Source organism: Pyrgilauda ruficollis, unplaced genomic scaffold (assembly GCF_017590135.1).
Source record: "Pyrgilauda ruficollis isolate IOZ18807 unplaced genomic scaffold, ASM1759013v1 scaffold10, whole genome shotgun sequence".
NCBI lineage: Eukaryota > Metazoa > Chordata > Aves > Passeriformes > Passeridae > Pyrgilauda > Pyrgilauda ruficollis.
In genome coordinates, this window is record NW_024508101.1 from 17,155,120 (window position 1) to 17,180,149 (window position 25,030).

At 38.4% G+C, this 25,030-nt stretch overlaps 2 protein-coding genes across 2 annotated transcripts in view; one reads left to right on the forward strand and one right to left on the reverse strand.

The window, feature by feature from the left end:
• The window catches only part of LOC121349408 (centromere protein P), a 111,715-nt gene that overhangs the window by 15,878 nt on the left and 70,807 nt on the right, over positions 1-25,030 (reverse strand). The gene's annotated exons all lie outside the window — the stretch shown is intronic.
• Positions 1,836-16,801, forward strand: ECM2 (extracellular matrix protein 2). The gene is made up of 10 exons (XM_041459704.1): positions 1,836-2,038; positions 5,381-5,672; positions 9,796-9,984; positions 11,213-11,692; positions 12,005-12,120; positions 12,791-12,926; positions 13,714-13,871; positions 14,172-14,311; positions 15,425-15,751; positions 16,393-16,801. The coding sequence occupies exons 2-10, from the start codon at positions 5,405-5,407 to the stop codon at positions 16,595-16,597; spliced, it is 2,019 nt and encodes a 672-aa protein (XP_041315638.1). The 5' UTR covers positions 1,836-2,038; positions 5,381-5,404; the 3' UTR covers positions 16,598-16,801.

Here is a 25,030-nt window from a genome sequence, read left to right on the forward strand (position 1 = left end):
TATACAGCATTTTTACTTTAGTTATCATGACAGGCAAGTTTATGTGGAAAATTTTAATGTAAATAACAACATTAAAGCCAATCTAATTATTAATCTTATATAGATTTAAAACTTATTGAAAGGCAATAGATGATGCCCATTCTCATACACATTTTTTTTCCAATTAAAAATCCTAAACCTTCTTGATACCAGGCAGCCACAGGTCACTCTTTAACAGCTCCTACAATTTTCAAGTGTTACTGCTCGTTGCAGGAAGGCGCAATGCCCTTCTCGTGAAGAGGCATTTTGTCTTTGCAGATTCCTCAGGCTGTCTTTACTCCTTCCTTAAAAAAAGTTGAGAATATAAGCAAGGGCCTCGCAGACATACAGTGAAAATTCTAATCCCCTAAGCTGACTGAAGGATTTCTTAAGGTGTGTCTGAACCTACATCTCACTAATGAAGACAGGTTGAGAGACTTGGGGCCGTTCAGCATGGAGAAGAGAAGGCTTTGGGAACACCTCAGAGCCCTTTCCAGTGCCTAAAGTGGCTCCCAGAGAGCTGGAGAGGGGCTTGGGACAAGGACCTGGAGTGACAGGACAGGGGGGAAAGGCCTCAAGCTGTAGGAGGGCAGGGTTAGATGAGGTTGGGAAGACATTCTGAGGGTCGGCAGGCCCTGGCACGGGGTGCCCAGAGCAGCTGTGGCTGCCCCTGAACCCCTGGAAGTGTCCAAGGCCAGGCTGGACACTGGGGCTTGGAGCAGCTTGGGAGAGCGGAAGATGTCCCTGCTATGGCAGGGGGTAGAATGGGATAAACTTTTAGGTTCCTTCCATCCAGATTTTCACTCCATTTTTGTATGTGACTGTCTTCTTTCCTTTCAAACACCTCCAGATAAATTACCAAAGTCTAATATTTCTTCTTTTGCCTTTGCAAAGCAGAGCACAGTAGGAGCTGGATGCCTATTTTAAGAGACAATGTGCTCCCCCAGTATATCTTTCCACCACACACCAGTTAACAATTATGGTTAACTCAATGGTTACACCATTCCATGACTATCTGTCTAGATATTCCTCAGACTGTGAGTTCAAGGAAACTACAGATTTTTAATGTCAGCAGAACTCAGAAAACGCGGTGCCCCCGGTGAATTTGTCATTTTGAAGCTCAGCAGACCCATCCCACAGCCCCCGGACACTTGGAGCGACCTGGGGATGCAGGAAAAGGCTCTGCTGGCACGCACAGGACTTGTGGTAATGTACCCTTAATTCCCTCCCTTCTCCTCTCTGGATCACCAACTTCCCTGCAGTTTTTGCAGAACTGAGCTTCAGGATCATGTTTCAGGATGTAATTAGCCTTACAAAGAGAAAAAAATGAAGGGAAAGTGCTTTGGTCGTTTTATTTTCCATGCATAAGCTACAACTTGCAGTGAAATCATTGCTGTAAATGGACAAAAGAAAAACTTTCCATGCTAAAACTTCAACAAAAAGGCTTGCTGCTGATAGATGACAGGCTTTAAATGCAGGAGGGGATTAGAGAAACATGAACTGAAAAAAAAAGTTCTAATTCTAATAAATGTTTTTATGTTAAGATTACATCTGCCAAAGCGTATTAGATCTTATTATTTTATATAAATCTACATTAAAGTCATGCCACCTGGAAACTAAACTTCTAAATAGAGAAACAGCACCAAATAAAATACACATTTTTTGTTTCTTTTGCAAACACTCCATTTCCTTGTTCCTTATGTGACTCTAAGTACTGGAAAAGGATTTCCAGCTGTGCCTTGTCAGCCTCGGGACCGGAGGCATTGTGCTGCTCCTCACTTGCCCGAGCGAGGTTCCAGCGCTCCGAGCACCAGCAGAGCTGAGGCTCTGCACACAGAACTCAGCCCCGGCTCCCCAGGGGAAGGAGCTATTCCAGACTTAACTAAGGAATCATCTCACATGTTTCAACAATCCCTACAGTTTCTCTGTTTGTTTTAAAGATATCACTGAGATTTTGTTTCATTTGCAACGGGAGACTAAATGGCAGCAAGCAGAATCTGCTGTTAGGTTAGATTACAAGGTAAAATGTTTTACATTTTAAATTACTGCTTAAAGCATGGTGTTGAATGGCTTAAACTTCATGTTAACTTTGAAAATATGTAATATTTGAAATGAAATAATGTGGGCTATATTTAGCAATACTGAAGAGAAATGCCTTTCTAAATAGTGTGCAATACCCATTGAGCTGCTTTTTGTTCTGTCTGAATGTTTGCCATGCACATCCAACTTAAACTAACGTTAAGTGCAACTGGTCTGGCTGCTGTGGATAAATGTAACTGCTTTCTGTGCAATGCATTTAAAAAAGAGTGAGTGAAAAATCTTGGTAAAGCATTTTAACCCCTGTGTGTCATGAGAAATGATGCTGACATCTTAGAAATGTGTTTGAATTTTGACTGAATGGATGAAGATAGATTATTTAATAAATTCTGATATTCTAGTATTTCTAAAGGGTCTCTCCTTTAAAAATTAACTATTTCTGTTAACATAATAGGAAACTGACAGGTACTGAAGATAAAGATACAAATTACTGAACATGTTACAAATTAAAGGTAATAAAGATGCTTTCACATACTGTTCCTGATCTAAATATTTATGGGTAAAATGAAAAAGGTACAGCAATGCAGCCATGTTGAGAGTATCTGGCAACACAAATGGTTAATGATTTCATTACACTGACAACCTATAATTTTATTTTACTATGCAATGTTTTATTATAAAAGTCATAAATCGAACAGGCTGAATTTTCCCCAAATTAAAAGGTGGTTGGCCCTATACAAAATATATCCTGAGAGATAATCTGAGGATCCCAGACATGGGCAGGAAAGGCCCAAAGCACCCAAGGCCTTTCACAATTTGGGCCTTAAAATGTGAGGCAGCACTTATTCACTAAGCCAAGGAAAGGAACTCAGTAGCCCAGTGTTTTGCATGCAAAGAACATCATTTGGTTGAAAGTAGCAATATTAAGCTTTCAGTGCTGAAGAGTTAAATTGGTGTAAAAAATTAGCATACATATATGAACAAGATTAGTTTATAAAGACTTCTTTTGGGGGTGTGTGGTGTGTTTTCTGTTGTTTTGTTTCTGATTTTTAAAAATGTGCATTTATAAAGTACTTTATGAAACCAAGTTTCACTTTATAATAATTTGCTTTACTATAGAGTTTTACTCAAAGTTCCTAGCAAAACATCTTTTAATGTACATTAACATAATTCACTCTATATTATTCCTGACTTTTAAAAAGAAATGGAGAATGGAAAAGTATTTCAGTCATGCCATTATGTGCCTCTGGTCACAGGAAGAAATGGTTAAATGTTAAAAAAGCCCAAGTGCAACGTAGCAGCATTGTAACTGCACAGCTCTGGTGTTATTATAGAGTATCCCAGAAAAATGGAACCATAATTAAGATGTCAGAAACCTGACAGAATGAACACACATGGCCAAGCCTTTCCTTTGTACATGCAGTTTCCCCGAGGGCTGTCAGTGTGTGTCAGCCCAGCCTGTGGAACAGAAGTTTCCTGTGTAATTTTACAGCCTCTCATTACCACGCAAGGCAGACACCAAAGGCTTTGGCTCATTTCTCCTGAGGCACTCAGAAATGAGCACTTTCTCAACAAGATCAGGCATTTTCAGTGCAGAGGGCAAGCTTCTGCATCTATCAGAGATGTTAACTAACAGTAATTGCTGTAAATAAAAAGCCACAGAGTCTATACAGCATTTTGGAATAAGTGACTTCTGAGGGGCAAAAAGCAGCAAACTAAAGTTTGGATTCATTTCAAAACCTGCCATTCCAGGAGATGCCGTGAGGATTTCTGTGAGATACTTGCATCTCAAATTCCCTTCATAGAGAAATAAAAATATTAACTTCAAGCCCTACAAATTAATATCTAAATTTGCAATAACATTTTAATTTTAAAACAGTTGAAGACAGAAACGACAATATTAAAAAGAAGTAAAATGCATACTCGTAAGCTTATTTGCTGGCAACTTCCCATTTTAAAACATGCAAATAAAAATATATATATTAGAATTATGATGTGGAAAGCATGGAAAACATGCAATCAATCACATGCCTTGTATTAAAGAACAGTTAGACAACTTGTACCAAAAATCTGACCTGTTCTATAAATCAGAAAATACCAAGACGAACAAGCTTTTAAACAAAATCTAATTCAGGCAAAACCACAGTTCAAGTTCCTGAAATAATACTGTCCAATATTTACACAATACAATTATAATAAGATTAACTCTAAAGTGAAAGATGACATGCAAAGCCAGACTGATGAACATCATGAAAAAGCATTTTTTAATCCCCTCAGAACTTCCTCAGAAAAAAACCATGGCCCTGCTCTAAGCCTTGTCTTGGCCACAAAGCCCAAGAGCTCCAAGTCCTTCACTAATTTTCACTCTCCCAAGAACACAAATGTCTCCTGTCTCTGCTGTCTCAGTTAAAATAGGCCATGGGACAGCAGCATTTTCTTTTTGAAAGAATTATGCAACACAGCTCTGACAGATCATTAATGCCCCTGGATGTACAGGCTCTTATTTCCATACTGGTACAGCAATCCACTGCTGGATATCCTTCCTTGTGTGTGCTCCTGAATCCTGACTGCTCTGTTTTGGAATGCCACCTATTGGCAACAGTAAATGTAAATTTTCTGTCACGAGCATAAAAAGGTGCAATTATTTTGAATTTTTTTAATAAGTAAATGCAGAACACAACCCATTCTAGATCGACCATACTAGAGCCTACACTTCATAAAAACTTCCACTGGAAAAGCAGTTGTGGGATGTCACAAATAGCACAGGCTTCCTGAAGGTCTCCTCTGCAGAACCAAGCAGATCCTGTTAGAGAAGATGATGGCCAGAGATGGATGGAAAAGGAACATCTCATCTCTTCATTTACAGTGAAAAAACACCTTGCACAGAAATGCCAACCCGAAAGCATTCGGGGCAGCACATCACAAATGAATTGGGCATTTTTCTGTTTCCATTCCCACACTCAGAAGTTACAACACTCTGGAAGAAATAAAAAAAGGAAGATGCACTTTACAGAACTCTCAAGAAGTCCCTTGCTGGGAGCAGCAACAATTACTGAGCAGCCAATGCCTCTGGCACTGCAAACCTAAACCACCTCTTCAAGTGCAACCCCAAACACAAACCAGCACCTGTTTGCTGGTGACTGTCGAGAATCACCACAATCAAATTGGTCACTGGAGCTCTCTGGGCAATTTCTTTCCAAGGGGAACCTTGGTTATATTGACCCACAATTTCTTAGTTCACCTGCCTTGAAAAGTGCTGCCAGTGACTGACATGGTCCTAAAAGCTTTCCAGGTCCCTGATTTCCCTCTTTTTTTCCCATTCCAGGGCACTCTGTGGGACCCATAGACGATGCAGGCACCATCGCTGCTCTGTTATTTCCTGCTGCTCTGGCTGTGCAGGGATTTGTGCCCAGCTGAAGGCGGCACTGGCAGGAGGCAGAGGAGGAGGATGCCCCCCAGGGGGCTGGGGGGGAGCCCCTGGGCAGGGCACAGGAGCCCCAGGGCGGCCGGGATGGGGCCCAGGATCCCGCTCATCACCATCGACGGCAGCGTCATGGGCGTCTTTGACTCCCTGGTGGGGCTGGGGCAACACGAGAGCGCCTACAGTGTCTTACCAGGTGAGAACACAGCCCCTCTGCTCCCCAGGGGCTGACTTCTCCTTTCAGACAGATAAACTCATTGAAGCTTTATTTCAGCTCTACTTCCGCACCTTCCTGCTGCCTTCTGCAGTGATTTTGTGGTTGGCATTATGAGGCTTTTTATCAAACACTGCTTTGCCAGGTAACAGCAATATTTCCTGCAAGTTTTCTGCGTTATTTTTTGATCTTAACCAACAAGAAATTTGTTGGGGTATTTTCGTAACTTCCAACATGTTCCAAACTTGTGTTCCAAGCTTGAAGGCCATTTTGAAGAATGGATTGCTCAATATATCTCCTAAGTCTATTAACATTTCACTGAGGCCTCAACACCAGTAACAACAGTGTTAATGAAAATATATTAGTTTTTATTTTTACTTTATGGGTTGCATTTTTGAAAAGCAAATTGTACATGCAAACCTTCAGGAATAATTCTTGATTTTGTAAATAACTTAATAAAACTTGATAGTGCCTGCAATATGGAAGTTACACTATAAACGAGACCCTTATGATGGAAAACTGAGTTAAAAGAGAAAAAAATCTTACTTATTCAACAGAAGACCACTCTTATGCTCCATCTATATTGACAACCCAGATTTATTTAATAGAAGTTCAGTAGTATGATTTATATAAAACTTGCCTTTTTGGCGATCCAGAGATTTTCACCTCTGTAGTTATATGTATATTATGGATACAGATATTTCCATTCCTCCATCAAGAGATCACACACTAATATGATCACATATATGCAGTTTAATGAATTTTATGGGAAAAAAAAATCAAAACAGAATGCCCTGATTCCCATATGCTAGATATAAAAATAATATATTTTTATAAGCAAGAATTTAAGCCTTTCAGTGTGTCACACAACAGACATGACCACTGGGTTAAGAGATCTCAAATGGCCAAACATATATCATCCACATTTTCTCCACAATTACTGTTTGTTGTGAGTTCTTCCTTCAGAAAGGCTGAACCATTTCAAACCAAATATTTGAAAGTAAGGGGTTTGAGTAGGAAAACTAGCAAAACTCTGGACTTTGGCATTTTCAGTGTGTATTACAATATTATACATATTACTAATGTCAAACATCTAATTTAAAAATATTTTTAAAATTAAACAGAGGAAAATACCATGTAAGTAGCATACACTTCATGTAAGATATTCCAGAGTTTCTGTCAGGACCATCAGTCATGCTGAAATAATGCACAGCTCTTCCCCCTCCCCGCCCCGCTTGTTTCTTTCTTGCATCCAAAAGCTGAGCTAAAACCACTGAACTCATTTTGTTTGGAACTCCATGCTGAATTTACACCATATTTCCGAAGGTTAAAAGTCCTATGCTCGTCTGCCAAAGACTGGAACCACAAGGTATTTTTTAGTCTAGCTTTTAAAGTTCAAAATTTTTTCAAGTTAATGTCAGATTTGGAAAAAACAGAGCCTATTAAATAATAGAACACTATTATTAATCATGCTTCAGAAGAGAAGAAAATACAATCCAAACATTAATTTCCATTCTCTTAGCTACTTGTTTTGCTCTTAGTAGATTTAAAAAAAAAAAATCCAAACCCACACAAATTTACAGATATGTGCAGGATGAAAATTATCAGCTAAATGGAGGTTTAGCAGTAACCAGACATATCTAATTCCTCCAGATTAGAACCATGTGAACCTTTAAATTAAATCAAACAGCTGGCCACAACATGAGGTAATTTGCAGTTGTCCATTAGGTAGAGCAGAGCAGGATGTTCACTGCTGGACCCTCTCTGATCCCTCTCACCCCCCACTCCTCCCTGCTCACACCACCAAGCTGAAGTGACTCAGTGGTCAGGCAATGTGAGGAGCATCTCAGCACAGCCTTTTTGTGTCTCACAGTGGTTCTGGGAATCCCAACAGTGCCAGACAGCAGCTCTGCAACGCACCCAAAGGGTAAAACCTTTGTCTTTGAGCACACACTGCTCCTGCCTTTTATGAAACTCTAATGTACACAGGAAAAAAAAGGATCATTTGTTAAAGAAGCCTGCAGAGGCCAAGCCTGATAGCTCAGATCTTTATGCTCATTCAGACAAGATCTGCACTGACTTCTGATACACTCTGGTAGCTAAAACAAAAGAAAGAATTTTAGGAAGCACAGAAGAATTTCCTTCTCAGGCCAGATTATGCTCTTCTGGAACAGTTATTGTTTTATTGTTTAACATGAGAAAGTGCAGGATTCTTTTTATGTTTCTTTTGGAGGTTATTTAAAAGAAGTATTGTGGTGTACTGGCAAGCACATAAACCCCAAAGTCAGGATCCAGCAAACAGCTGGATTGCAGATACCTGGGTGGAATGACAAGGGACTTAAAGCCAACTAACACTTGGCCTGGGCTAATTCCTCTCCTCCTCCAGCTGACATGGTTGGAGTTGCTTAGAGCACAACTTTATGCAGCAGAAATGAGGCAGAGATGTCCCAGCCCTTTGAATAAACAAGATGCAACTACTCAGAACTTCAATTTCTTGCCTTTTCTGTCCCAAGAACAGTTTAAATTAAAGCATTTTTAAAAATATATGGAATATGGAGGATCATCCAAACTGGATCATTCTGACAATTAATTTTTATTGCAGAAAACAGATTGGTATCTAGTGGTCTTTGAGTAGAAGGACAAAGCAAGAACCTTTGTTATGAAGTAGGACTACTTTGAAAGACTTTGCAAAATGCCACATTTTGAGACAAATATTAATCCCAGAGACATTTCAAACAAAATATTTACAATAATCTTACAAAGTTATTCAGAGGCTATCCTGAATACTCTTATTAGAACTAAACACCCAGGCATGGAGCAGGGCAGAGTGTGGGAAATGAAATGCTGCGAAGAACCCCTGCAATTTGTGCACCACAATTGAAAGTCTCCTGGCACGCAGATTCAGATGAGAAAAGATTTTTCCACTGTATGGATTTTCATCTGAAGGAAGAAGTCAAACTGAATAGGAAAAGAGGAAATTTCTTTTTCTTTATGTGCAGGGAAGTGCAAAGTTAATTTGGAAATGGGTTTTCCTCTCAAAATAACACTTCAGCAATGCATTCTTAGGTCGATTAGAAAGAGGAAAAGGACGGTGTGAGGAATTCAGCTTCTCAACAAGATTTAGAGGTACACATAAAAACAGGAATATTTGCATGGGATGAAGAATCTCAGCCTTGGGTTTCCTTCTCTCAAAAGACCAAAAAAAAAAAAGCAATGTGCTAAAGTGCAATGTTTATCCTGGAGTCTGGGTGAGAACTGCCCAGGGAAGATTCTGCTGAGGTGAACTCCACCACTGGAAGGAAAGAAAGACTGGGATTAGTTTCCTTCCCAAGTCTCTGTGCTCTCCAGATCACTTGCCTACTGAATATCTGACTAGAGTGTACAAAATTACATTTCTTTATGAAAATTTCAGCTGGTACCCTGGGGAGATTTCAATCTTTTGTAGATACATGTCCAGAAGTTTGGGAGACAGAGTATCTCATCAAGTTGTTCTAGATTACTGCTTCTCTAGCAAAGGAAAATTTCAGCTGGTACCCTGGGGAGATTTCAATCTTTTGTAGACACATGTCCAGAAGTTTGGGAGACAGAATATCTCATCAAGTTGTTCTGCTTGAAGAAGATTACTGCTTCTCTAGCAAAGAAGTTTTTTTTTTTTTTGTTTTTTTTGTTTTTCAGATAAAGTAAGTTACAGGGAAGTGGAGATTTTTGCCATCTCATCAGTCATCCCAAAATGGGCTTTACTTCCACCAAGCCCATGAACTGTCACTATAAACTGACTATTGTTACCCTCGCAGTTCTGCAGGGCCTTAATAAAATTTTCTCATTTAATGTGCAAGATATTAGAAAAGATCTGTAGTGCACAAGAGAGGTAAAGAAGAAGGTCTGGAAAAAATATTCACATTTTCCACAACTGGAGATTACTAATAAGCTGAAGAAAATACAGCTATGAAAAGTAAGGAATAATGATAAGATCCTTTGAATAGGGTGTATTTTACATATTTTCAAAATGAGAACAAAATAGTAGTGCTTCTTTCCAAAGTTTGAAATGAGCACTGTTGGTTTACTTTAAGCTGTTTAACTGCCATTTCCCATTTTCTGTTCCTAGGGAAGAAGGGGCAGTGCACAGCTAACGGGATGATCATGTTTGACAAAGCCGTGTGGTCTCCCCAGCCCTGCGTCACCTGTCTGTGCTCCCAGGGAGAGGTGATCTGTGACACAGCCATGTGTCACCCTCTGAAATGTCCCCAGACCATCATTCCTGCAGGAGAGTGCTGCCCAGTGTGTTCTGAGACTGGTATGGGACACCACAGATTCTTAAAACCTTACATAAACACTGCATTTAATGATCCCGAGAGTTACAAGGTACACATTATCCTGAATTCCATGATAAAAGCAGCTCTTCAGAGTTTCTACTCAAGCTGACCTTGGTTTCTCTGAGTACTCTGTTAGATGAGTTTGATGCAACATTTAAAGAAAAGATGGTGCTAAATATGCAATAGTAAAGATAATTGTATTTCTTTTTTTACTTCCCCCCTACCTTTACAGAACTTTGTAAATGTACAAAGAAATAACATCTATTTATATTTTCTATCCCACTTCCATTTACAAAGGATCAATCAACAACTACTGGCCATTATTGATGTATTAGACATACAGAGTGGTAAATCTTTGTTAGGAGTGCAGAAACATGCAGCAATTTGATGTAAATCAAGAGAAGACAGTCAATTCACAAGAGAAGCTCCAGAACTACAATCTTGGTATTTCACAATAATTTAAATAAAACTGGTACCTTTAGTAAGAAAAGGAATGGAGGAGATAAACATAAGATGTGATTTCCTTCCTTTCCTTCCCAACTCCCAATATTTTATATCTGCAAAGTACTGAGCTCAGTCTCCTCCTACTGTAAGAAATATTTATCCTCATGTGTATATGCATGTGACACTCTGAGATGAGATACTGTAGAACTGCAAAAGTCATGTTGACTGAGACATTTGAACTCCTTTTATTAGAATTGTCCTATTATGGAAGTAAAAACTGCACTTTGGAAATGGAGTTAATGCATTTCCCTGGTGAGATCCCCACCTGCAGCCAACTCCTCCCCTGACAATCCCTTTTGGAAGAGAATAAGTCTTGACCTTTGTGAATTTTTTCCAAATTAGCTCCCACTCCTAGACACATAATTTTTCCTCTTTAGACACCTCCATCAACACAAACCCCATAATTAATAGTCAGTCAAAAAGGAAGATAATGAAAGCTATATTAATTTTTCCACCTTTTTGTCTGGAGTTCTCAGGGATTGCAGCTGTGTACAAACTGTTCTGTATGGTCGCCTCCATAATTTCTCAGTCAGGTGTCTCTTTTCTCAAGCAGCAATTTAACAACACATTTTTGTTCTTTGGATTGTATCCTAAGAGGAATAATCTATAGTCATAATTTTCTATTGTATGTGGGAAACAGTGCTTACTAATATTTTAGTTTCATCAGATTCTTTTGCGTTGTTTTGTTGTTTTTTCCCTCATTAGTCTCCTCACTGGACTCCAGCATAATTTCACTGGATGATGTCAGTGAGTTGTCTGGTGACTCCCCAGACCCCAAGGACCTCGACACCACCAGTGTTCTGCCATCAGCAGGAACTCAAATGGAAAAGGAGGAGCTGCTTCCAACAAAAGTGATAGAGGTTAGAGACAAGAAGGGTCACAAAAAAGGGGAGAAGAAAAGAAAAAGGAAAGGCAAAACGAATCGCCAGAGGCACAAAGGGCGTCACAGAGAGAAGCTGCCTGTCCCCAGGACGGGAGCTGCAGGAGATGTGCAGTATGACAGTGATGAAGATGATGGTGCTTTCAGAATTCCATCTCATTTCCCAATTCCTGTTCCACCCATAGAAGCTCCTCCTTTGCCATCTGGATGTTCCACCTCGGACACCACAGTAAGCTGCATTAATGCCAAACTTACACAAATACCTCCCATCTCAGATCCAGACCTAACGAGTTTAGACCTTACAGGTAATTAATGGGTCTACTTTGCATGACTTTTGTAACATCATCCACCCTCAAATGCAGTCAACAGCACTGTTAATGCTTCGTCATTCCTTAATATAGAAAAGTTTTAGAACTAATTTTACAGCTAAGCCTTTAAAACAAGAAATTAAAAACATTAGATTTTCATGCCAGTGTTTAAATACTAAGGTGAATACATCTACAAAAATTACTGTCCATAATGCTATTTTTGTGATATATTTTCTAGATGCAATATTACACACCTCAGGTGCAGACTGTATTTCATAAATCAAACTTTTCTCTTGCCTTCTGTCCCAGGAAATACCATCACTACTATCTCAGATGAAGCTTTCAATGGGATACCTAATTTGGAATGGATTGATCTGAGTAAAAATAACATTACCTCTCCTGGCATAGGTCCCAAAGCATTCAAAGTAAGAAAGCCTAACTCCTCTGCTACACTCTCAGTAATTGCTGCTTAAAATAATGTTTTTTGCTTTTCAGTTTATGGATCTAAACACTCTGCACCTTGTATAAGTAAGCATTGTATAATTAAATAGCTACTTTGAGAAATCTCTCACCATAATCAAGAATTAAAATTAAGATATCATAATTTTTCACATCAAATTTTTAAGCTGGCTTAAGCATAATAACCCTCAGTTACTGAAAGCTGCTGTCATTCTGCCTGAGTAAATTTGCTGACCTACAGAAAATCATCAGTTTGCTCACAGATCAAGAGGATAAGCACATAATTTCTAAATGCATGTACTTTGAAGTCCTAAATGCTGCCCGGTGTAGTGAGGCAATACTTCCACAATTCACAGAGAGCAGCAGGAATGCAAACAATGATCCTGGGGAACTGCAGCAGGGCTGTGGGGAAGCTCTTTGAGTTACATGTGACATTAACTGGCGCTTTTGTTAATATTTAGCAGAAAGTAACCTATTAATTAGACTGACAGGAAAAAAAAGTTTTTAATTCAGAACACTGGATACTACTGCACTGTTGCTGAAAAACCTTACAGAGTATGTGTTTAAGAAAATCTTAATATTTAACTGCATATTTTGCACCTTAATAATATAAATGCTCTTCATTCCCGTGATAAGATCCTGAAAAAGCTGAAACGTTTGTATTTGGATGGAAATATGCTGGCACTTATTCCCTCTGAATTGCCATCAACTTTGGAAGAAATAAAAATAAATGACAACCAACTTCATGCCATTGATGAAGATGGCTTAAAAGGTATTTTAAAAAATAAATATCAATCATATAAAAAGTCAAAAATAAATTTGAAAAGCTGAATGTTGAACCTGGTTTGACATAGAGAAATAATTGCTAGCTTTAAAGTGCCATGTCTTTAAAAGTCAGCACAAGCTGAAAGACTTGCATGAGAAAGTATTTTAAAATTATATTTTCCCTTATGCAACTGCTCCTCTCCCTAAGCAGTTTATATTTAAGATCACAAAGTGGAGGTGAATTTGAAGCATGTTGAAGACACCTACTATCCCCACCTTTAACCTGACGGCTTTATATGTGGTGGAAAGTTTATTTCCTTTATTTCACTTTCAGTTATTTTTAAACTGCATGGAAGTGAACAGAATTTGATGTCCATGAAAAATAAAGGAGAATATAATTGGAGTCAACCATGATCATTTGAAGCCAGTTTAAACACAGGCTGATAGAAAAAAAGAGAAAGAAAAAAGAAAGGGTACCATCCATGTCAGAATTGGATGGACTTTTTTGCTTCCTTCCCTCTCCTGCTAAAAGGGTCCCATCTAAACTGGATCAGCTGCTGCCCTTTCCATTTGGACTGGGAGAGGAAAATATAAATAAAGCTGTGGTAAATCTCTAAAGCTCTACAAACTTATGATCAATTCCATGATTCTGAGATAATAAAATCAGTTCATTTTTAATTTTCATTGCTATGAAGTGATCTGGGTAATGTTTAAGACTGTTAAAATTATGACTATGTATTTTAACAAGATATAAGATGGCATTAATTAACTGAAATTAAATTTTTTCTCCTTAGATTTAAAGAACTTGGTCACCCTGGAATTAGAAGGAAATAAACTTAGTGAAGCAAATGTCAGTCCCTTGGCCTTTTATCCTTTGAAAAGTCTTTCTTATTTGCGACTGGGAAGAAATAAATTTAGAATTATACCACAAGGTCTTCCTGCCACTCTTGAGGTAAAAAACCCCAAAACTACCAAAATAAATACTAACAACAACAACCCCCCAACAAACACCAAAAGAGATGCAATTCCTTCTATTTGCCCTTTTCTCACAAATGAGAAAACAAAACAATTGCTTTGAAAAATTGTGTTTCTGAAGGTCCCACTCCAGCTACAAACTGACTCTGGTTCAGACTGAGAATTAACAAATAGACCAGGGAATACAGGGGACAGGTAATTGATGCACTTGGAATTTGCAATGGGAAAACCCAGCCTATTCTGATCTTACAAATTTTCTTCCCAAATGCACTTACAGGAGTTATATCTTGAACATAACCAAATTGAAGAAGTGTCAGAAATTTGCTTTAACCACACCAGAAACATCAACATCATTGGGCTAAAGCATAACAAATTAGAAGAGCACAGGATAGCACCTTTGGCTTGGATAAACCAAGAGTAAGTATCAGACATTTAAAATACATTTATTTCATTTTTTCTCTCTTTTTAGTGAGTCAAATAATCAAATAAATATTTGCACTTCATTACTTTTAACTTAGAGTTTTAATTATGCTTTGTTTTCTTTTGCTAATTTTTCTAAATTTCCTTTGCCTAATTGTATAATCTAGAAGATACTCAGTCAGCTGTCAAATAGAAAGATCTTCTACCTCAAATCTGTACCATATTAACATAAAAGTCAATATTTTTTTCTGACCACCCGTTCAAAAATGAACATTAATTATAAATTATACTATATACAATTATATGGTAATTTAGTATTGATACATAATTATCTCACAGGTAATTTAAAAATAATTTAATACTACCCTAGCCTTATTTCCCATTGGATTAAAAATTATAAAAGTCAATAAGATGAAGGGAAGATTGTGCAGCTGCATTGTCTAAGAGCAGAATATAAGCAGAGTGAGCAATGAGAGTGTAAGTAGTAAAAGATGATGGTGCTTTCGATTTTCCTGCTAAATAATTTGCCAAGCTGAGCAGGGTATCTGGCCATCACTGGCAGCTGCAGCCCTATCACTTGATTCCTGAACTTGTAAATTCCTTAAGCTGAAAACAACCATGCTGGTACTACTGACAGCATCTCTCATGCCTGGAAGTGAAGCACATGGAACTGATTCATTCACACAATTCCGTTTCAAAAGGGCTTCAGAACAAAGCTTAAAACCCCCTGTTAATGGGATAACGACTGAAATCCCAAGGTTATTCCAGTTCTTCAGTGTAACTCATTATTGCAGCAATCCCAAGTTAGTCCCTTGGGATTCCCCTGTTCTGCCCCCCAGCCCCCCCATCCTCATTATTGGAGATCTCTTCCCATCAACAAAAACATTGTGCTTGATTGGTAACTCATGACTTAATTATTTCTATTCCCAGAGCAATTATGCATGACCATGTTCCATAACACGCATTTTGCCCCATTGACACAAACAAATTTCCCTTGGAAATGTCATTCCCTGGTAATGCCATGAAGCAGAGCCTTGTACAGAGCACAGCACTGCCAGGGCAGGAGCTCAGAGGGGTTTCAGCCTTTTTTTCTTTTGTTCTTTAATGCAGGAACTTGGAGTCAATCGATCTCTCTTATAATAAGTTGTATCATGTTCCCTCCTACCTGCCAAAATCTTTACTCCATCTGGTACTCATAGGAAATCAGATTGAGAGAATTCCAGGCTATGTGTTTGGCCACATGAGGCCTGGGCTGGAGTATCTCTACCTGTCCTTTAACAAGCTCACTGATGATGGCATTGACCCAGTGTCATTTTTTGGAGCTTACCACTCCCTGAGGGAGCTCTTTTTGGATCACAATGAATTGAAGGCTGTACCCTTTGGGATTGATGAAATGAGAAAACTACGTTTTCTAAGACTGAACAATAATAAAATAAGGTAATTTCCAAGCTCTTTGTTACATGAATGATATTAAAATAAATAAGACATGCTTTGCTTTAGGATTTTGTTATTTTAAAGTAAATATTTGTTAAAAAATCTGAAGGAGGAGCTGAATCCTGAGTTTTCTTCTGTGGTATTTCTTAATATGATAGAAGTGAGATACTGAAGTTCACAGTTACTGAAAATGCTCATCACCAGCAATCACCAGCTTTTCTGCTCCTGGAGCAGAGCCCCAAGTGATAACAAAACAGTGGGAGGAGTCACCTGGTGAGCAGGTTCCATCAGCCCCAGCTGTCCAGGCCCTCTGTGCTGTTTGTTAAAGCAAAGGAATGACAAAGAGAGCATTCCCATGTGTCAGACAAAGTTTTCATTCAGCAACACATGGCAATACTTTCCTCAGGAAAACTCAGTATATGATATAAATGAGAAAGCAATGCGAGGAGAGAATGTTCAAAAGAATGGCTTTTGAAAATCCTCAGTAAATACATAATTGAGAAAATTTAATGCACTGATGAAGTTAACGTTTTCAAATATCTAAATAGACAGCAACTCTAAAATAAGTGATGAAGTTATCTGGAAGTGATGAAGTGAAGAGTTATCTGGAATGATTAGAACATGATTCCTCCCCTGTGCCACAGGACGGTGCCCCCAGAACGCATCTGCAGGACTCAGAGCCACCACGAGGATGAGCACGACCACAGTGAGGAGGAGCATGAGGATTCCCACCTGGAACATGTTCACCTTGAAAACAACTACATCAACACAAGGCAGCTCTCCCCACATTCATTTTCATGCATAAGATCCTATTGCAGCGTTGTTCTTAAACCACAGAAGACCAAATAAACGCCCCAATTCTGCATTGCAACACCCATCTCTAGAAATGCAGTTTTATTTATTCTCTCTACTCACTGGTCTGCTTATTTCTGATTTAAACATTTCCTACTACCATAAATATGATACTGTATATTATCTACTGAAGTAAGGTACCAGTGTGTTTCTTCATATTGTTTCATTATAAAACCATTAAATGTAAAAATTGAAGCTCAAGATTATGACATCTATTTTTATTTCTAGTAACACTATTCTGCCTAAACACAACAGGTCAAACTGTGCCCCCAGGCACTCCCTATATAAGATCAGATTTTAGGATTTATGAATATAACTAAACCCTCAGCTTGGTCCTATGTTATTTAACTGAATTTAAAACATTTTAAGGGATACCATCAACTGTAAAAATTGTACATAAAAGATAAGGATCCTTGAGCTATGAACATTCTAGCAATGCAGGAATCAAATTTCTTAAAACACACAGAGGACTGGATATTCTACCAAACATTTTGTAGTGTTAAACTCTCTTCCAAGTGAAATTTTAAGAAAAAAAAGTTAAATTATTTGTTTTAGATGACCCTAAAAACTTCATGTATTCAAACAGATTCTGATGACCTAGAGGAATGAGCAATCTGGATGCTATTTTTTTAAAAAAAGCATATTTTAATTTTTTAAAATTACTTTTAAGGTCACAGTAATAGGTTCCATTCATTTGTACCATAGTTAGTTTATTAGATTTTTATACTCTACAGGATACGTAGTCTTATAATAAATTTAAGCAAAACAACACATATTGCTGCAAGTATTTTCATTCAAGTAGAATTCTTCCCTTATCAAACATTCAGGCTCCTAAGACCCAAAATAAATTTTCCACTGGATTTGCATGGGATAACACCACTAAAATACAAATGAATCAAGATTTATTGAGACCATTAACCTATTTTTTTCTCCACGGTGTGCTTTTTCACTGTTAAGATACCATAAAAGTGAACTTTATGCAAGTGATTTGACTAAGATTATCCCTTTGGGGGTTTAGTCCAATGAGTATCAAGCTTGCCTGCTATCGCGCTGTGGAAGTTGTTCCTGTGAGAAGCCCTCAGCAGTGGAACGTGGCCTAAAGTGAAGTTACAACACCAAAGTAAATCCCCAGTAGTGAGACAGAGAATGAAGGAAAAATGTTCTCGAAATGCAGAGGCAGGAGACCAAGCAGGAGAAAGAAGCCAAGGGACGAAGGACACAGCAAACGGGTGGGTGCTTGCTCGCTTCAGATATACACGGCAATTAAACTTGCACAACCTTTCTGTATGTCAGATGGAAGCAGCTCAAATCCACTCTTCAAAATTACCAATTATATTGGAATGGAATGGGCTTTACTATAAAACTCTCATCACTTCTAAACAGTGAGCTTGAAAGAATTTTATATACAAAATAAATGGGATTGTCACAATTTTACAGCTTGTGACTCTAGGACACGGTGACCTGAGAATTCTTGATCAAGAAAAACATGGGAACAAGTTCGGAATCTTTGGCCATCAGCATGATAAAAATATGCAAGGACAGCTCAACACAAAACCACTGTACTTAGTTTATTCTCTAAAATATATTCATGCAAATAACTAATTTTTGGAGGCCTACATTGGAAATTAATATACTTTGAGAAGGCCATTGGATTGAGAGTGGAATAATAGTTTTGCTAAGTGTTATCAGACTCAGAAGTCTTATGAATTATTGTGTGTATGTATCTATAAATACTGGGAGAGCCTTCACGGCAAGTCCCTGATGAGAATTGCTTTGAGGGAGATCCTGCTAAGCCAATCCTGTAACATTTCTGCCAGGCAATGGGACCTGGGACATGCACAGCAGCATTCTCATTTCTCCTGTTGTCCACACACAGATGCAGCTGACTTCTACTCACAGATACATTCAAGAGTGAACCTGCTGCAACTTTCTAAGACTGCAGAGATGTCCCATCAGAATTTTAAAAACATTTCAGAGAGGAAACTGCTTACAGTACAGCAAAACCCTGAATATGACGTTTTCAGTAACCCAGCCAGAGACAAATGCAAGGTAAACAGATCTGAACACAAGGTGTGAATGTTGAAACTACAAGAGGGAAAGATATTTTACAGTCAGTAAGAGACCAGAATAGCAGAGGTTAGGATTCAATAGCCACAGAAATTCCAAAACCACAATGCTTTGTGGTATAAGAGGATTTTTGGGGGTTTAGAATCTCTGTTAGATTTCTAAGTTCTGACCTGCATTTTTGGCTCAAGTATCCCACAACAGAATTTTGACAAGACTTGCTAAATCTCATTATAAATTGAAATGGTGCAGAAGACATTCTGTGGTTATCACCAAATTAATACAAAAAGGTATAGAAGATGTTGTTTTTCCTGAGTAAATGCTGATGGAACTTGGAGGATTTGCCTGAGCCAGGGACAGGCAGTGCTGGTATGATAAAAACTGTGGAGGTCTCCAAAAAAATAATGTTGCTTTCATGGAAGCTTGGGTAGCTTTCTGAATTTGAAGGAACAATTAGAGGCAATGTTTTCTCTAAGTAAGGTAAAAGAGCTTTCTTAGGAAAAAAACTCAACAAAAACTACACAAAAACCTCAGAAAAATAAAGGCATCAAATACCTCCCAAAATGAGATTTTCATTATTAATGCCCATGTGTTGAGGCTATTAGAATCTCTGAGACCCCAAAAATGTTGAGTTCACATTATCTACCCTTCTTCTCTTTCCATTTCAATTTAATAGAGATCCCTCCACAACAAAGCTATAAATCACTCAGCTTTGCCTTGAGAAGGAGTTGCTGTGTGACCACTTGCTTTCTATTTACCTGTGACAAAGTGAATTTCACTCAGTTAATTCACTCTTACAGTAACACTACAAAAAGTGGTTGATGTAATTTCTGAATTTCCATTCTGAAATACCCACCATGCTTACATTTTGAGTCCAGCCTAAGTTTGTTGGACCTTGTCATAAATAATCAGGCATTTCCCCCAACTGCCTTGCTCCTAATAGCCAGAATAGTTTTGCATAATTTATGCTCTTGTAGAAAAAAAAAAAAAAGTTTATGAAGGAAGCTGCAGTCTGGGGAAGAGACATTGTTCCTTTTTCTTGACGTTAATATGGTCTTCAAATTAATTGTAATGCACAACATTTCCCAAGCTGAAACAATTGCATTTTCCGAATACAGAGCTTTGAAGTCAATTCCCCAGATAAACCTTCTTACCCATAGAACTCCCAAATACAAATAAGTGAACACTGCTGGTTTTAATCACCAGGACAGTTGATTTTGGGGGTAGCCCTCTGGATTCCCACAGAGAAGCATCAGTGAAGGACAGACCTAGGAAATACAGCTCAAACTCTGCTGCTGGTTTTAGTGAGGGCCTGAAATGGGATGGTTCATGTGAGCTTTGTGGGCTCACTCAACAATGTTCAGCCACTGGGCCATGGCAAGGGGTGAAGCTGCTCTCAGCCTCCAGCCCATCTATCTCTCTGTTCAAATGAAATTCCCCTTTGTATCCTGTATCATTATTATTATTCCCCTTATTATCCTGTATTATCCTGCGACACCCCACTGTGGGAATTTTTACCAGACGTGACTGCAGAGCAGAGGCAGTCGTGTGCTGCTCCAAGGAACTCCAGAGCAATGACCAGATTGTGTGTTGGGAAACTTTATGGACTGTTCACAGGCTGATAAAGTCAGTGAATACTTACGGAAATGTGGAGGACTCTGTCCAGCAGCAGTCAGGCAGGATGAGGAAGGATGAGGCTGGGCTCTATGAGAAATGCATAAGCAGAACTGTCCTGGCCCAGATCAGAGCCCAGCTAGGCCAGTTCCCCAGCTTTGACAGTGGCATTTCTACAGAGAAAGGGCACTGCTATTTCTGGCCTTCCTTTACTTCCATTTTCCTTGAAGCAAAGTGAAGCTGTGGTTTTGAAACAGATGTTTCATTTAGTTTTGAGATTCACCCTGAGGCAGTTTGGCTTTTTTCTGCCATTGCCAAGGGAGTGGCTGGAGCTGTGTCAGGGGAGGTTTAGGCTGGTCTCAGGAAGGGGGGTGCTGGGCACTGCCCAGGCTCCCCAGGGAAAGGTCACTGCCCCAAGGCTGCCAGAGCTCCAGAAATGTTTGGACAACACTCCCAGGCACAGGGTGGGATTGCTGGGGTACCTGTGCAGGGCCAGGGATTGGATCAATGATCCCCATGGATCCCTTCCAACTCTGAATATTCTGGGATCCTTTTAAGACTGGGCAAACATTATCCAGTTGAGAGAAGCACATTTACTGTGTGAAAAAGTTGACATCATAGAGGTAATGAATCTGCTGGTTTACTTTTGCTTTACTAACTGGAGTATTTCAGTATCATAAAAGGGATGATAATTTACTGTTAATTGGTTTGTGGGGTGGTCAAAATGTTCTATGCAGTACTCAAGTCTGTACGTTCTTTCAGAGACACACAATGGTGCAGAATGCGTTCTTAAAGGTAATTTAGTGACCCAGTAACTCTTGCATCATGAAGAATGGAAGATTTTTATGAAGAGTTCTGCTTGATGTTCTCTCTTCACTTCTTAAATTGAAAATAAAAGAACAGTGCTGTGTCTGTATGGGTCTCTCCTGATGGAATTTTAATGTAGAACAGGGTGTCTTTTAGCAAGGAACATTGCATCTGTAATGAGACTTCATAACCTGGTTATTGGGAACATTAAACACTATCTTTCCATTGAATTTCATTACAGCAGATGTAACAAAATTGTTCAAATTATACTTGCAGGCATTTGAACATAGCTTCTTGGTACCTGAATTGGTATAAAACTTAGGAGTGGGCTGTTAATTTATTGGGAAAATAAAAAGTTAGATTCATTTTGATCATATGATTGTTTCTTAATGTGGAAAAGGAGATCTGTTTAATACATTTTAGAGGTTTTTAAGTGACGTCTTCGCTACTTTTAGATGGAAAAAGTGTTCCAACATTTTTCCACAATACTTTGGGACCTTGAGACTGAACAGCAGTTGTTGACATCTTTAAATCAGAGCTCTTATTTCACATGTCTGCTGTTTTTTCCCCATTTAAAATGGTCTTCAGTGTGCCAAGAGAAGTAAAATTAAAGCCTTGAAATAGAGTTTGGGTAACTAACTGTAAGAGAGGGGTCACGTTACTAAAGATGCAATAAAAGCAGGGATCTCTTTTGTTCATTAGGAAACAGAAATGTGTGTCTCCTGAGCGAGTCCAACATATTATTATAAATCTTTTTGCATGGATGTTTGTACCTTTTTCACTTTACAAGAAGACAGTGAGTCTGTTATGCAGGGCTTCTTCCAGATGAGGGTTGGTTACACAGTTCACTAAGCCTTTAAATGCTTCCCGCAGCCAAAACCAGCTTTAAAGGAAATGTCTTTAAAAACATTCACTCTTTCCAAAGGGCTGGCTTCACCTCTGTGGTTGGGATGTTCTACAAGGTGGCCATGGTGTGGTTCTGACCCATTAGAGCACTGATTTAACCTGAAGTTTGGTCTTCCAAAACCTGATCCGTGACTTCCGCGAGGAGAGGTGGTGTAGAAGTTCTATCAGATGTTGGTACCTCAAGGTCTTTGTTGTTTTGACGTTGGTTGAGGTCCCTGGGGTTACACTTCCAACTGAGGAGCGATTTTGAAGCTTCCTGAGGAACCTTCCAGAGCACCAGAAATTGTATTGGTCTGCAAACCCACAGTCAGCAGGCTTATTCTCTGCAAACTGCTTCATGCAGAAAGTTATCAGGGATATTGTGTAAAATTATTTTAGTAGTATTTACTCATAATTTTACTATTTTTCTGTCTGCAGACTTGTCTGAAAATTGTATACACTGGAATATAAACATAGTACTTAAATGAGAAAATGTTTTCTCAGGAGAGTTTTCACCAGTTAACGCTGGTATTACCACATGACACAAATGATAAACTGTTTATTTTCTTGCTGTGATGTAACTGTTTATAAAGCTGCGACTTGAAAGAGCTTTAAAGTTCATAGATTTCTTTCAGTAAAAAATTTTCGATAGAAAAACGTTAACATTCTGTTCGCTAGTTCTGATAGTTATTTTCTTTTAGCATACAAAACTATTCTGGCTATTAGGAGCAAGGCAGTTGGGGGAAATGCCTGATTATTTATGACAAGGTCCAACAAACTTAGGCTGGACTCAAAAAATCACCTGGTGTTTGGGAGGTACAGAGGCTGTGCTATTCACTCTCCCCATAAAGGCCAGTGATGTCCCTGCCCAGGGCTCCATGTCCATTCCTGTGGCTTTGCAGCCACACAAACATTCCCTGTAGTCTCTACAAGTGAACAAAATACTCAAGAGTTGAGAGAATCCCCCCAGCAATAATCTTCCAGTCTGCTTGAGCCATCCTGGCTCCATTCAATAAATAGTCTTTTTTTCCCCAGGGATTTAAGGATTAAAGTAAATTAAAGCATTCAGAGTTGGATTATTTAAAAGGTTCATCTAAAAAACCATTTACCTTGTAATTTTTTCTCTAATAATCTGTTATGTAAGGAACTTCCTACAGCCACTGAGTAAACAATTACTGCAGTTTGGTAGAATTTCCATTTGTTTGGTGTTTAATTCTTTGTGCAGGATGCAGATTTCCACACAGTTATTGAATGCAAACTTCTGATTTATTACTTCTGTTTTAGGCTGTTATTTATATTAATGTAACTTTGATAAAGTGAGTTATTCAGACCAGCATAACATATTGCTTCCTACAAAGTACTTTGAAGCAGTTCTGTTAATTCAGTGAAAAGATCTTTCATTCCAAGTGTGCAGTATTATGAACGTATACACAGAAATCTGTAGGTTTTCCATGCAATATTACTGAAACAAATCTATGTTTCTCTGTGAGAATTTTTCATATGATAGTAATGCATAAAAGCTGACTTATTTTTTCCACAAGACAGATATTTTTCTCAAAGGAGCAATACTGACCACAGCTGTGGAAATATTAGATCTTCAACAACACTATCAACAAAGACAAGAATCTTGTAAGTGAGTTATGTAATGGTATTTTTAAAGGATTAAAATTAGGAAAAAGGATTAAAACATACTTATTTTTTTCACAGCAGTTTCTCCAAACCCCTGAAATTTGGCTTTGCATACCTCTCATCCTCTGGCCTCACAAATTCTGTTCCTTAAAAACTGACAGGGAATGGCAGCCCTTGGGAACACGTTGTGGTTCTCAACCCCTTTTCACTGACAGTTCTATATAAACATCTATGGCTTCCCTCTAATGCAGGATGGCTCTGGACTTACTCAGGTTATTCACTACAAGTCTTCCAGGGAAAACTCTCCTTTTTTCCAGCTCACTTTGGCTCTCATTACAAAGAACTCAGGAAGCAAGAGTTTTCCTCTTTCAATTAGACCAATTACTTTTTGGGCCTATATGAAACATTAAAATCCACTTCACTTTCTTGCACATTTCAGCTGAACTATAAATGTTTCATGAAGTATTTCCTTCTGTTTTAAACTTGCCACCCACTGATTTCTTTAGTGTTGGTCTAGTTTTAGCATTGGAAACATCAAAAGAATTACTCTCTTTCTTGACAACATACGGGTTCAAATTAATCTGCATTGCCTGTATTCTGTATTTATTTTGAAGGCTATTTTGAGAGCCTCTGGTAAAACCTTAAATGACAGAAACAGTGATTAATTCCCATTTTAGCTGAATTGCTTTCCAGCCTGAGCAAAGAACATCCTCTGGTTTTGTGTGAGGAGGTGTACATCTTATGCACTAATTGGAAAAAATAGAAATTCTAATAACCATGAAGCAAAAGTATAGTCACAGCATGAATTAAATGCTGAGAAATGCCCATGGCAGGAGGTTGGCTAGATGATCCTTTTAAGCCCAAACCATTCTAAGAAATTGCTTAATAAACAAAATAAAAGTTATTAATTAGTAAGTTACTTTCTAAAGTCAAGGCTCTTTTGTTCTGCTGTGGTAAAACCAAATGGAAATCATTCTTTGTAGAACACAAATGTTCAAGAAGAAAATAATACCGTCTACTTTACAAATTGCTCCACAAAAAAGATCTCTTTTTCCATACCACAAGTTAATATGCAATTATGACATATGTTTTCTTTCAATTTACATAAATATTTCCACTGAGTGGTAAAAGGAGCTTCTGTCATCCAGTGGATTTCTGTCTCTGACAAAAAGCAGTGCAAACCCACCCAGGGAACCAAGCTTCTTAACTAACACACTCCTGTATTTGCAAACAAATACCTTTGGAAATAGTGTATTAGGATATCTGTCTGACAACCCTTCTCTGCTAGTTTCTACATGGTCTTTTGGCTTAATTTAGGAGTATTTATCTTCCTATTTTTTTTATTTTTCAGTAAAAAAAAAATATAGTGATAGGACTTATTTGTGATTTCCCCCTACAGCTGAAAGGGGGAAAAATGAATGCTAAAAATCA

What these genes read in the sequence shown, in the direction of transcription:
- ECM2 (XM_041459704.1), top strand. Translation starts at nt 5,405, where the DNA reads ATGCAGGCACCATCGCTGCTCTGTTATTTCCTGCTGCTCTGGCTGTGC. An exon ending in AACGAGTTTAGACCTTACAG is followed by an intron (nt 11,693 to 12,004) that starts GTAATTAATGGG and finishes CTTCTGTCCCAG; the next exon opens with GAAATACCATCACTACTATC. An exon ending in CTGAACAATAATAAAATAAG is followed by an intron (nt 15,752 to 16,392) that starts GTAATTTCCAAG and finishes CCTGTGCCACAG; the next exon opens with GACGGTGCCCCCAGAACGCA.